The sequence below is a fragment of the Primulina eburnea genome, chromosome 3, assembly GCF_022965805.1.
Source record: "Primulina eburnea isolate SZY01 chromosome 3, ASM2296580v1, whole genome shotgun sequence".
Taxonomy (NCBI): domain Eukaryota; kingdom Viridiplantae; phylum Streptophyta; class Magnoliopsida; order Lamiales; family Gesneriaceae; genus Primulina; species Primulina eburnea.
In genome coordinates, this window is record NC_133103.1 from 3,350,021 (window position 1) to 3,362,946 (window position 12,926).

At 32.0% G+C, this 12,926-nt stretch overlaps 1 protein-coding gene across 1 annotated transcript; it reads left to right on the forward strand.

Annotated features, from left to right (window-relative positions):
• Positions 1–5,170: 5,170 nt before the first annotated feature.
• LOC140825401 (pyrophosphate-energized vacuolar membrane proton pump-like) lies at positions 5,171–10,318 on the forward strand. The gene is made up of 8 exons (XM_073187155.1): positions 5,171–5,523; positions 6,966–7,540; positions 7,626–8,005; positions 8,293–8,379; positions 8,456–8,786; positions 8,861–9,271; positions 9,754–9,813; positions 9,908–10,318. The coding sequence occupies exons 1-8, from the start codon at positions 5,277–5,279 to the stop codon at positions 10,112–10,114; spliced, it is 2,298 nt and encodes a 765-aa protein (XP_073043256.1). The 5' UTR covers positions 5,171–5,276; the 3' UTR covers positions 10,115–10,318.
• The last annotated feature ends 2,608 nt before the right edge of the window (positions 10,319–12,926 follow it).

A 12,926-nucleotide genomic window follows, 5' to 3' on the forward strand; every position in this document is an offset into this window, starting at 1 on the left:
TACGAACAGTGACCAAAATTAACACCACCTGGCGGTCATATCAACCGTCATCTTTTATATTTTTATATTATTTAAAAATTTTAAATAAAAAAGATTTTTGAGAAAAAATTAAGAATAGTTATCAAAATAGTTCTGATTAATTTTAATTTTTTTTATCGGTTTCGGTTGGATCGGTTTTCCACCGTCTCATTTTTTTAAACTAGTTACTCTGAACACGTGATGTGTGTACAATTTTTTTTATCTATGGACTAAAGTGAAATTTAACAAATTATGGAGAGAATAAATCGATATTTGAATGATTAAAATAAAATAAAATAAAATAAAAGTGCGTTGAAATTTAAAAAAAAAAAACAAAAGTGTAATATTAATATCATATAAGGGTAAAATTGGGAAAAAAAAGTTGGTGTCCTCTTTTTTTTTTTAAAAACAATCAAATATCATTTATTCAACTTCAGCAAAGTTGATGTACTCCTTAAGTAGTTATTATCATGTTTTCACACTTAATAATATAGTATACAAGCATAGATAATACATGAACCTACCAAATTGTTCATTGACAGGACCGAATTAAGGTTGTTACTTCTCACGTGTTCCATGTTTTTCCAACATTTTTTTCTCTTTGTTGTTGCAGTTATATTTGTTAAAAAAAAATTGCTTTTTGAGAATGTGGCTTAGTTTGGAAAAATATTTTTAGTGTTTTAAAGTGGAAAAAAAAAACTTAAAAGTATGATTTTTGTAAAAAAATAAAATAAAATATGAGGATATTTTTGAAAAAATGTTCTCCAAATATAATTTTTAAAGAATAAGTGAGATATATTTTGATGTTTTTAGAATAATGAAAAAAATGATTCAAACATCTTTTTAACTGTAAAAACGTTTTAATAGAATAAATGTTCAAACGTATATATATTTTTAAAAAAAATTAAAAAATATTTTATAAGTACTGATCGAAAGCGTCTGGATGAAATAGTTCGTTTGAGATATAATAAATAGTTTAGCCCATCTCTTGGTGTTGGATAAGCGCAAAGCCCAATATACTGGATGGGTCTTGTTGGGCCCATATCAATGTTAATAAGGCTGGATCAGGGCTACAGAAAGCATTGTTCTATATATTCAGATACAATATATATATATATATATATATATATATATATATATATATATATATATATATATATATATATATATATAAAGAAAATATTCATTTAAAAACCAAATAAATTAAACTGATGAATTAATAGTATGCGCAAATAGATTTGCAAAGATGATAATTTCAATTATATTTCTATATAACTAATTTTAATAGCACAAATCTTAAATTATTTGCAATAATCACTAATCATATATTCTTCAATGAACACAAGTTTGAAAAGGTGAATGCAATCATTTACTATATAATATATATAAGCTTACATGTAAACATTTTTAAAATCTTGGTGGAGTAAATATTCTAAATAAAATCATGAATGACATGTACACACAAAATAAATTTTGTTTAATCAAAATTTATGAGGAATCCAAAGTTTGATTGATTGATTATTCTCCCCTTTTCCACACTTATGTGTACATTATTGTTGGAATAAATAGAAAAGGATGAGGAAGAATTTTACCAACTTTATATATATATATATATATATATATATATATATATATATATATATATATATATATATATATATATATATATATATATATATATATATATATATATTCTCTCCATTACCTGATTATTTTACACACACAAAATTGATATAGAACCTTTACTTATTTTATTTTCAACTTTACTATCTTCGCCAACATTTTAAATTGATTACATCGATAAAATTCAATTAATAATCCACTAATCTTAATTTTTTCAACCGAAACGTTAATGATTATATAGAGCATTTATATGCATGCAAAACTTTACGATAAAGTGGAGAACATTTTCTTTATTATAATATTCTCCTTTTTTAAAGTAATAAAAGCCCTATGCTTCCATTATTTTCTTCCCTTGTCACCAATCTATGAGCAGTCTATTTACCAAGGGATAATCGTATAGAGAAATATATATTGGGAAAATGGTCATTTTTCTACGAGTAACTAATATAACTCCCTCCTTTTTTGTTTCATGCAAACCATATACAAGTCGGAAAAATTTAAAATTTGTTTGCATTTAAGCTTGTCCATTATACATTATCCAAACAAATTTGTTTGCATATCCACACACTCTTATACATAAATAAATTACACAAACGCAAAAAAAAAAAAGAAGGAAAAGAGAGATAGAAAAAGGACTTGAAATTCTTGAAAATGAGTGTGGTCTATCCTTGGAATAGACCCACCAAAAGCCACGAACCTCTCTATTTTTTGGTAAATTTCTGCATTGTTATCTTCAAACTGCCTACAATATCAATTAAATCAATTTATTTAATAATATAATATTTATGGCTTTAGTGTGGCTAATATGTTGTGGCCACTAGCCAAGATTCTGATGAATATCTCGTCTCCTTTGAGTTTTATTCCTTCACATTTGTTGAGATCTTTGGATACCATTACCTCCAGTGTTTTTTAATGAAGAACGTGCTTGCCCATCCGGATTTAATATATATACGTGTTTGGAAAACGACTGAACCGAACTGTTATATAGTTTAACAAATTGGAGTTTCACTCTTATATGCAGTTGTATATCGCTTTTCGTAAAACAATAAAAATTCAATCTTACAATTGATATTAAAATAATATTATATGCTCGATTCATATATATAAATTGCAAAGAATGCAATTATCGAGAGAAATATGGTTGTGATGTAATAATTGACTGAGATTAACCATTCAATTGGCGACAAAAAAATAATTGATAAAAATAATTATATTTGACATTTCGGGTCTCGGCTCGAAACGTCAAATTCAGCCGGAAGCATTGTGAAAAGGATTATTTTCGGACGAAGAAACAATTATGTACGAGAAACGCATATAACATTCACTAATTATCTCTGGAAGTTTTATAACACATTGTTTCTATTTATTTTTTAAAAAATGTACAAATAATTTTATTTAGAAGTAATTATATTTGGAGAAAGAATCCCAAAAAATATAATTGCATCGCACATGGAACGCCTCAGATTCGACGATTTTCTTCACTGTATGAAGACGAGTCTTTCCAACGTGCTTATTTCCTCACTCGCACGCACCTTAAGAAACTTTTCAGAAAACATAAACACGCTTGAAATACTCGTCTTGGTACAATAAAAACAATCGTTACCTATTTGAAATATGTTATTACTCATCGATCCCAGAATTTGTTGACTTTTAATACGAAATGTTGGCAGCTTTTACCTTATTATAATCTCAATTTGACCATATTTTAGCCTTTGCTGACTTCAACTTATTGAACGTGTAATGGCAAAATAACGTACATTTATTTCTTTAATTAATTAGTTAATTGATATTTGAAAGTAGATTTAACATTTGGTGCTTTATTATCAGCTGTTTGTCTGTATCATAGTATCAATACTAACAAAATATAATATAATCTTCGACATTCAAATTATTTCACGTATTCGAAATTTGTGTATTTCAAAATACAAAAAAAAAAGTTGTTTTACTATTTTAATTATCAAGTGTATTATTTTTGGTATTTATATATAAAAATAAAATAGTGTAATACTATACTGTATAATAATATATCAACCCTTCAATCATTTTAATGGATGAAAAAAGCTATATTTTATTTCATTAAATAAAAATCACCATGAAAATTTAACATATTTTAATAAATTACAAAACAAATAAATAATCTGTTAATCATAATGAAAAACTCAAATATTTTAAAAATAATAAATTAGATTAAAAATAGAATTATCACATGCCGAGCACTTAGTTTGTATCATTTTTGCACTTTATTAGGGTAAGCGTTTGTTTATCGAGACAAATTAGGCGGATATTTCGTTTATAGTTTAAGTATCTAGATTTTCTGTTATCCAAATATATTTTTATTTATTAATTAAGTAATATTTGTGTGAGACGGTCTCACGGGTCTATTTTGTGAGTTGAATATTTTATTTGAGTTATCCATGAAAAAATATTATTTTTTATACTAAGAGTATTAATTTTTATTGTGAATATCGATAAGGTTGACCCATCCCACAGATAAAATTCATGAGACCGTACTCAACTAACATTATAGATCATTAATTTTATTATTTTTGAGTACAAAACATACGAAGCGGATAACAATTGGAAATGTTATCGGTCAGTCTCCTACGTGGATCCACATCCAACAAAACACCTTTTAATTAATATTAGCATTTAAATTGTTTTTATACAAATACCAAGACTTTCTATTTTTGATATACTTTACTTTATATATGATAGATGATATTATTATCGATAATTTTGTGCACCTAACTTGTGTGAGAATTTTCCAAATAATTGAAATAAATTACTATTCATAAATATGATTTATTTGAAAACAAATATTTAACAACAAATTGTTGTGATATTTTTTTACTTTGATTTATTCAAATTCGAAGAGGGTGATGATCATGTTAGCTATATTATTTAGGAGTGGGTCTCATGTGAGACCGTCTCACGGATCTTAATCTGTGAGACGGGTCAATCATACTCATATTCACAATAAAAAAGTAATACTCTTAGCATAAAAAGTAATACTTTTTCATGGATGACCCAAAAAAAAGATCAGTTTCACAGATACGACCCGTTAGACCGTCTCACACAAGTTTTTACTATTATTTAGAGAATATTAGTATTCATTAATTGTAAAAATCGTTTAATCATAATGTGAACTTTACTTATAGAGTAGATCTCTTGTGAGACGAGTCAACCCTACCTACATTCACAATAAAAAATAATCCTTATAGCATAAAATATAATACCTTTTCATGAAAGACCCAAATAGATATCCATCTCACAAAATAGACTCGTAAGATCGTCTCACACGAGTTTTTATTAAACTTCTATTCTTATCAACTTTATCCCATGATTAAAAAGTTGGATATGACCGGTAAATTAATGTAATCACTCGGATGATGTAATAATTACAAAAAAGTTAATTTTTTTTTTTGGTTATGATTAAATAAATTAATTAAGGAATGAATAAAACAAATTGAATTTTTTAATAAAGCATTTTATTGGAAGAAAAATCTAGGATTTCTCCACACCCCTCTCACCGCATAAATTCAGGCTCGCTCTCCACATCCACACACACATTTTTTTCCCTCTTTCTCTGCCCCCATATCTGTTCCCACGCGAATCCCTCTGCACGCGAAGAAGAGATGGGTGAGTCGACGCTGCTTCCGGATCTCGCCACTGAAATCATCATACCCCTCTGCGCGGTCGTGGGCATCGGCTTCGCCCTCTTCCAATGGATGCTGGTTTCGAAGGTGAAGCTTTCAGCTGATAAATCTAGCTCCGGCGACGGCAAGAATGGATTCAGCGAATCTCTCATAGAGGAGGAAGAAGGCTCCAATGAGCATGATATTGTTCGGAAATGCGCCGAAATCCAATCAGCCATCTCTGAAGGTATAGTTGTTTTTATATATTCTGTGCATCGGTTATGTTTGTTGATATTCCTGAGACAGGGGATTTTTTTTTTACGAAGGAGAGTTGAGCATTCGGTCTGAATTATATTATGGCTGAGGATATGGGTTTTGCTTGGTTTCGAGGATGGTTTGGCAGATTTTGCTTTTGGCCTTTTGGTTATGGCTGCTTCTCACCTTATTTTTTTCGATTGGTTAAAGTATGTAGTAATATGTATGTGGCTCTTTACAGTCTCAAAATATTTCTTTATAAACTTATTATATTCCTCGTGCTATTCAATATTATGTTCTAATTGTACGCTATTGCACGAAAAGTTTGCATTTTTTATAATTCTAGCTGGGAAACCTGGATTATAACTCAGATCTTTTTATGTTAAACGGCGTTTGCGTATGCCTTTAGCAACCTCGAATCCCTGGTTGAAATCTTTAGTTTTACATGAGTTTATTTCCCTTTTGTTGTTTTGGCTCCTTTTTTTCTTTGATTTTCCTGTTGTTCCTTTTTCATGGTGGAAAAGATAGCGTGCTATTTTGTATATGTATTTTGCCATTTTTTAAATTTCCTTTAATATCTCCGTCCATGTGAAAATGGAAGATCAATTTTTTAGCACGCGTCTTGCTAGCTGATGCTCTTCCTTTCCTCCTTGTCAAGCCTATGACGTGGATCTTCTAAAAGGATCCATGATCATACTTCGTTGTTAAACATAATTGTGGCTACTGTTTATTGTGATGCTTTCTTCATTCACACGTGTCGAGACTTAGGCGTTGGTTCACATTATTAATAGTTGTCCTTTTCATACATCAATTTGATAATTGATAACAAGTGTCGGTGTCAATTTTACCATGTCAAAGCTTGTGAGCCGTGTTCAGATTAGATTTCTTTTTATTTGTTTCTAGAGGTTTTATTATTAATATACACGTATAATTTCTCTACGTCACTACACGTTTATTTCTATGTTGGCATAAAATTGCTCTTGTAGCCCTACTTACGATTGGATTTCTGTGTTTTCCTTTTCTTTTCTAGTTTTCTTTTTTCTTAGTTTTTTTCTGAATGTTTGTACTCTGCGCCATTTCTGTCTGAACGGTATATACCATGTTGACTAGTAACATTCTGCAGATTACTTATTTCCGGCATGAAAAGGTAATTATAGCATGAATTAGTCAGTGAAAAGTACCTAGGCATGGCATGCATTAAATATTGCTGTTATTCCACGTGGTAGAAATGATCTCAAAACGATTTGTCAGGCTAAATGATTTCTTCATAACTAAAATGCGAGCGCAAGTGACGAGTTCCGGAAACTAATAATGTTTTCAATCTTGAATTTCTATTGTCTTCTCCCGAGCAGCAGCATTATATGTTTAGAAGAAAGTCAAATATTTGCTTATTAATTTGTCTCCCAGTCTTATAAGCTAATTGTGATGTCACAGGTGCAACATCATTTCTATTTACCGAGTACAAGTATGTTAGCATTTTCATGGTTGCTTTTGCCATATTGGTCTTCCTTTTCCTTGGTTCTGTGGAAGGATTCAGTACAAAGAGCCAATCATGTACGTTTGACAGCACCAAATTGTGCAAGCCGGCTCTAGCAACAGCTGTCTTTAGTACCATATCATTTCTTCTTGGTGGCATCACATCTTTGGTTTCTGGATTTCTTGGAATGAAAATTGCCACTTATGCCAATGCCCGGACTACATTGGAGGCTAGGAAGGGTGTTGGAAAGGCTTTCATAGTTGCATTTAGGTCTGGTGCAGTAATGGGTTTCCTCCTTGCGGCAAATGGCCTTTTAGTTTTGTATATTATCATCAACCTTTTCAAGTTATACTATGGTGATGACTGGGAAGGCCTGTTTGAGGCTATAACTGGTTATGGACTTGGGGGATCTTCAATGGCTCTCTTTGGCAGAGTTGGTGGAGGTATCTATACGAAAGCTGCCGATGTAGGGGCCGATCTCGTGGGAAAAGTTGAAAGGAACATTCCAGAGGACGACCCTAGGAATCCCGCTGTATGGCTACAGTAAAAATAGCGATAATAGTTTCTGGGAATTTTTTGTTCTTGAATTGTAAACTTTTATTTGATGAATGTTGCAGGTCATTGCAGATAATGTCGGAGACAATGTAGGGGATATTGCTGGTATGGGATCTGATCTATTTGGTTCATATGCAGAATCCTCCTGTGCGGCCCTTGTTGTGGCTTCAATCTCATCTTTTGGGATCAATCATGACTTGACTGCTATGTTATATCCTCTATTGGTCAGCGCCGTTGGAATTCTTGTTTGTTTGTTGACCACCTTGTTTGCAACTGATTTCTTTGAAGTCAAGGCTGTCAACGAAATCGAGCCAGCATTGAAGAAGCAACTTATCATCTCCACTGTATTCATGACAGTTGGTATTGCTCTTGTCAGTTTCATTGCCCTTCCGTCCTCCTTCACGATATTTAATTTTGGAACCCAGAAAGATGTCAAAAGCTGGTGAGTTCAATGTGGCCCCAAATTTCTTGATGGCTTTGCTTTCATTGTTTACCTTAATTTACATCTAATTTCCGTTCCTTTCATATAATGCATATATACAATCTCATAAGTACCAGTTCAAATTTGGAAGCTTATTGTTTTCCACGAAGAGAACATTGTAATATGTTTGAATGGCTCTCCAGTCTCCCCTCTTTAAGATTTTTGCATAAATAATGTGCATAGATTTACCGTGTGTACCATTTTCTTAATTCATTTAAGTCTTTGACATCGTTATCCGAATGTTGCAGGCAGTTGTTCTTATGTGTTGCTGTTGGTTTGTGGGCTGGTCTGATCATTGGATTTATCACAGAGTACTATACAAGCAATGCTTATAGGTATATATTTGTACAGTTATCTTGTGTAAAGTAATTATAAAGTAAATGGATTAAGTCGTCTCTCCATTGTTTTCAGTCCTGTGCAAGATGTTGCTGACTCTTGCCGTACTGGAGCAGCCACCAATATTATTTTTGGCCTTGCATTGGGATACAAATCAGTTATTATTCCAATTTTTGCCATAGCAGTTAGCATTTTTGTCAGTTTTACCTTTGCTGCAATGTACGGAATTGCAGTGGCTGCCCTTGGAATGCTTAGCACCATAGCCACTGGTCTTGCTATTGATGCGTATGGCCCCATCAGCGACAATGCTGGTGGTATTGCTGAGATGGCAGGCATGAGTCATAGAATTCGAGAAAGAACTGATGCCCTTGATGCTGCAGGAAACACTACTGCAGCTATCGGGAAGGTACTTGTTTCTTATATCGACAACCTTGATAACCATTTAGTATTTTCTATATCGATCCTTGCTCCTAATTTCAGGGATTTGCGATCGGTTCTGCTGCTCTAGTGTCTCTTGCGCTCTTTGGAGCATTTGTGAGCCGTGCTGCCATCTCAACCGTAGATGTTTTGACCCCAAAAGTTTTCATCGGTTTAATAGTTGGTGCTATGCTTCCTTACTGGTTCTCGGCAATGACCATGAAGAGCGTCGGCAGTGCTGCTCTGAAGATGGTTGAAGAAGTGCGTCGGCAATTTAATACTATCCCTGGTCTTATGGAAGGCACTGCAAAGCCGGACTATGCAACTTGTGTTAAGATATCCACTGATGCGTCACTCAGAGAAATGGTCCCTCCTGGCGCTCTTGTCATGCTCACACCCCTTATTGTCGGTATTTTCTTTGGTGTGGAAACTCTTTCAGGTGTTCTTGCTGGATCTCTCGTCTCTGGTGTTCAGGTAAATTGATTGAAACGTACTTCATCTTATCGGGATATCCTAGGATATTTATTTTATTAAATTTCTTAGTAGAGATTAATTTCGTATCTGGTTGGAAGAAAAGGCAAACAAATGAAAGGAAAACAAAGTACGAGGACGCTATTTATGTAGAAAGCATTCCCAGATAGTAGGGAAATCTACTGCCATCCGAGAAAATTACTTGATTCGTAATGAAAATCTTGTTTCAATTACTAGAGAAATTGTATATACAAATCAGTACAGCACCCACCCTAGATATCTGACGGGCCGTACCCCGCCCGCTAGTCCATCCTTTTATTAGGTTTTACGGACTCTTATCATTCTTTTCTGCGGGGCAGGCAAGGAGACACGTCCTCAAACTGAAATAGCTTCAGAATGTGATTCATAATACTAAGTAGTATTTATTTCTTTTCAAAGTTTCATTTTTGAACAGGAAAATCTTTTGACCAATTTGTTTGTTACAGATCGCCATCTCTGCCTCAAACACCGGCGGTGCGTGGGATAACGCCAAGAAATACATCGAGGTAAAGATTTGTTCCAAATTTTAATCACGTGATAGCTGAATCTAAAGCTTAATTCACTTAATTTTTTTAATGATCTTGATCCCACAACTTATAGGCCGGTGCCTCAGAGCATGCTCAAACTCTCGGTCCTAAAGGATCTGATCCGCACAAGGCTGCTGTAATCGGAGATACAGTCGGCGATCCTCTTAAGGACACATCTGGGCCCTCGTTGAACATTCTTATCAAGCTTATGGCTGTAGAATCGCTGGTATTCGCCCCGTTCTTTGCTACACATGGTGGTTTGCTCTTCAAGATTTTCTGAAGTAAAGAGATACGAGATGCTCTAGATTTCCTGCTCCAAGTTTTTGAAATTTCCATTAAAGTATAATCTGCTTTGCTGATTTCTAATTTAACTTAGATTTGAGGAGAAATTCTCTATCATCAAATGGCCAAATCTCGTGAAGAGTTGGGACATAGATTTTGTGTTCTTTCACCAAATATATGAATTGCTTGTCAACTTTTTCCATTGGCTTTTGCAACTGATCTTTCATCTACGAGTTGATTATGTTCACGTTCTTCCAACTTTTCATAAGTTGTTGACCAAGCTCAGATATTTGCATAAATTATGATCTTTTTTGAATTAATATAAAGTTTGATTAAAGAGTGAAGGAATCATCCTTGTTTAAAAAACATCCATTTGCGTTCAATTAAATTATGCCTACTTCAAATTCAACTTTTTATTATATAGTTAATTCCGCGGTTTTTCTTATAATCAATTAATAATGTTGCATTTACTTTAAATGAGAGGGTTATATAAATAAATTTTATTGTGATTATTAAAGTAATTTATAGGCTGCGAAATAATAGATAAAATTATAATTAGGATATGTTATGATAAAACGATGATTGTCCAATTTACCCTTTCATCATTATATTTTGTATAATAAATTTAATTTATAACTAGTTTTTTCAATTTATATAGTTAATTATATTTGTTTTGATGTTCCTTAATATTTCTAAAAAATAGTAAGTTTAATTCAAAATACATACATACGTGATAATTTTCTAACGTACTTAATAATAATAGCGCATTATATAAAAAATAACACCATGAACTTTAAATTAGTAAATTTAAAACTTTATGTTTAATTTTTGTTATTATTCCATTTCTTCGATTTTATTTTATAAAAAATCTTGTAAATATTTATTTTCACACTTCAAATCTTGTAAATATTTATTTGATAGCTTGAATTAAATTAGATGTTGAGATAAAAAAAAAGCATACAAATAATTACAAGGGGATAGATAATCAATTTTTAACAACAATTAAAACAGACCTATTTATTTGTTTTGAGAGGATAAAATTTGATTATTAATCAAATCCGACTCTTATCCATGCTAAGTAAACGCAACTTTATTATGATATTGAAAATAATCGTTCCCACGTATGGATTACGTATTTATGTTCGTGTATATAAATAAACAAACAAATTTCAAATATAATACATGCAGCCTTGTACGCTTAATTTATGAGGAATTGTGTTCAAAATACAAAAATTCACAGGAAATATAATAGATATCCATGACGAAAATGTAATTACAAATTAAGTAAAATGAAAATGAAAATTAATTGGCAAAATGGTCAGATTTTAAAAAATTAATCATCATTTTGTAATTATTATTTAAGCAACGTACGTACCTAAGGAATATTGGTCAATACAATATTGCTTCACATAAAGATTTATCAAACATTAAATAAAACGAAACCAATGGAGCTTGAAACAACATGTATCACGCATAACGATATATGAGGAACCGCTGACTTTTAGATTTGTCAACCTCTAGGCTATCGAATTTGGGATTTTTTTTTACTCCCACTCACAATTATGAATAGGTTTTTTGAGAAATGCATGGTTTCACGAATTTTTATTTTGAGATGGGTCAATGTCACCGATATTCACAATAAAAAGTAATATTTTTTTATGGATGACCCAAATAATTAAGAGATATGTCTTACAAAATACGACACGTGAGACCGTCTAACACAAATTTTTGCCCACAATTATTCTTAAAATATTATATATGACTTGTCCAATTGTAACAGTTTTCTCCTCGAACTCAAAAATATTATATATGACCGTCATTTCGCAATTTTATAATTTTTTCCTTTCTAATATATGTGTTTTTAGTAATAATTTTTCTTCAATTTAGTTTAAATAGTAAAAAATAAAAATATGAATTAAAGTATATGACTTTATGTTTTATTCACTATTCTACTCACACTCAATATACTCTTAATTAACGTCAAATGGTCATTAAAAAAAAAAATAAAGTTAACGTCAAACAGCGGTACAAATTTGATGTAGGATAGTACAACTAAAACCAAGTCAAAAAAAGCAAGCATGCAGCTAAAATTTCATATAAATAGCCACGAATACAAGGATTTAATACAGATTTTTTTTAAGCCTAACGTACAAAATTTAGCAGTGACAAAAATTATGGTGTTTAAATCAATTGTTTTTTTAACTTGCATAATAATAGTTCTAGTGCAGTTCGTGGCGGCACATGATGGCCATGACCACATGGCTCCGGCACCTTCCCCTATGGCGAGGCATGGAGGCCACCACCACAACCATACGGCTCCAACACCTTCACCTATGACGGGGCATAAAGGCCACAACCACATGACTCCGGCACCCTCCCCTATGGCGAGGCATGGAGGCCACCACCACAACCATACGGCTCCAACACCTTCACCTATGACGGGGCATAAAGGCCACAACCACATGGCTCCGGCACCTTCCCCGATGCGGGCGCCACCACCCTCCGGTGGGATAAGTTATTCTCCAACGCCGGTGATTGGGCTCGTGGCTTTGGTGGTTTCCTTTGTTGGAATACTTGGGAACAAGATCTGAGAATGTTATATGGATCGAGTGTTATTTTGTTTCAGTCTGTTATATATATATATATATATATATATATATATATATATATATATATATATATATATATATATATATATATATATATATATATATATAATTTGCTCTATCTTCATGTATTTCTATTTATATATTTGGTACCATATTCTAATAATGTTTCAAAATTTACTTGTTATATGTACTTAATGTTTA

Excerpts from the sequence above, each read along its gene's own strand:
- LOC140825401 (XM_073187155.1), top strand. The coding sequence starts at position 5,277 with ATGGGTGAGTCGACGCTGCTTCCGGATCTCGCCACTGAAATCATCATA. Across the intron at positions 5,524-6,965 it reads CCAATCAGCCATCTCTGAAG|GTGCAACATCATTTCTATTT; the intron begins GTATAGTTGTTT and ends GTGATGTCACAG. Across the intron at positions 9,814-9,907 it reads ACGCCAAGAAATACATCGAG|GCCGGTGCCTCAGAGCATGC; the intron begins GTAAAGATTTGT and ends CACAACTTATAG.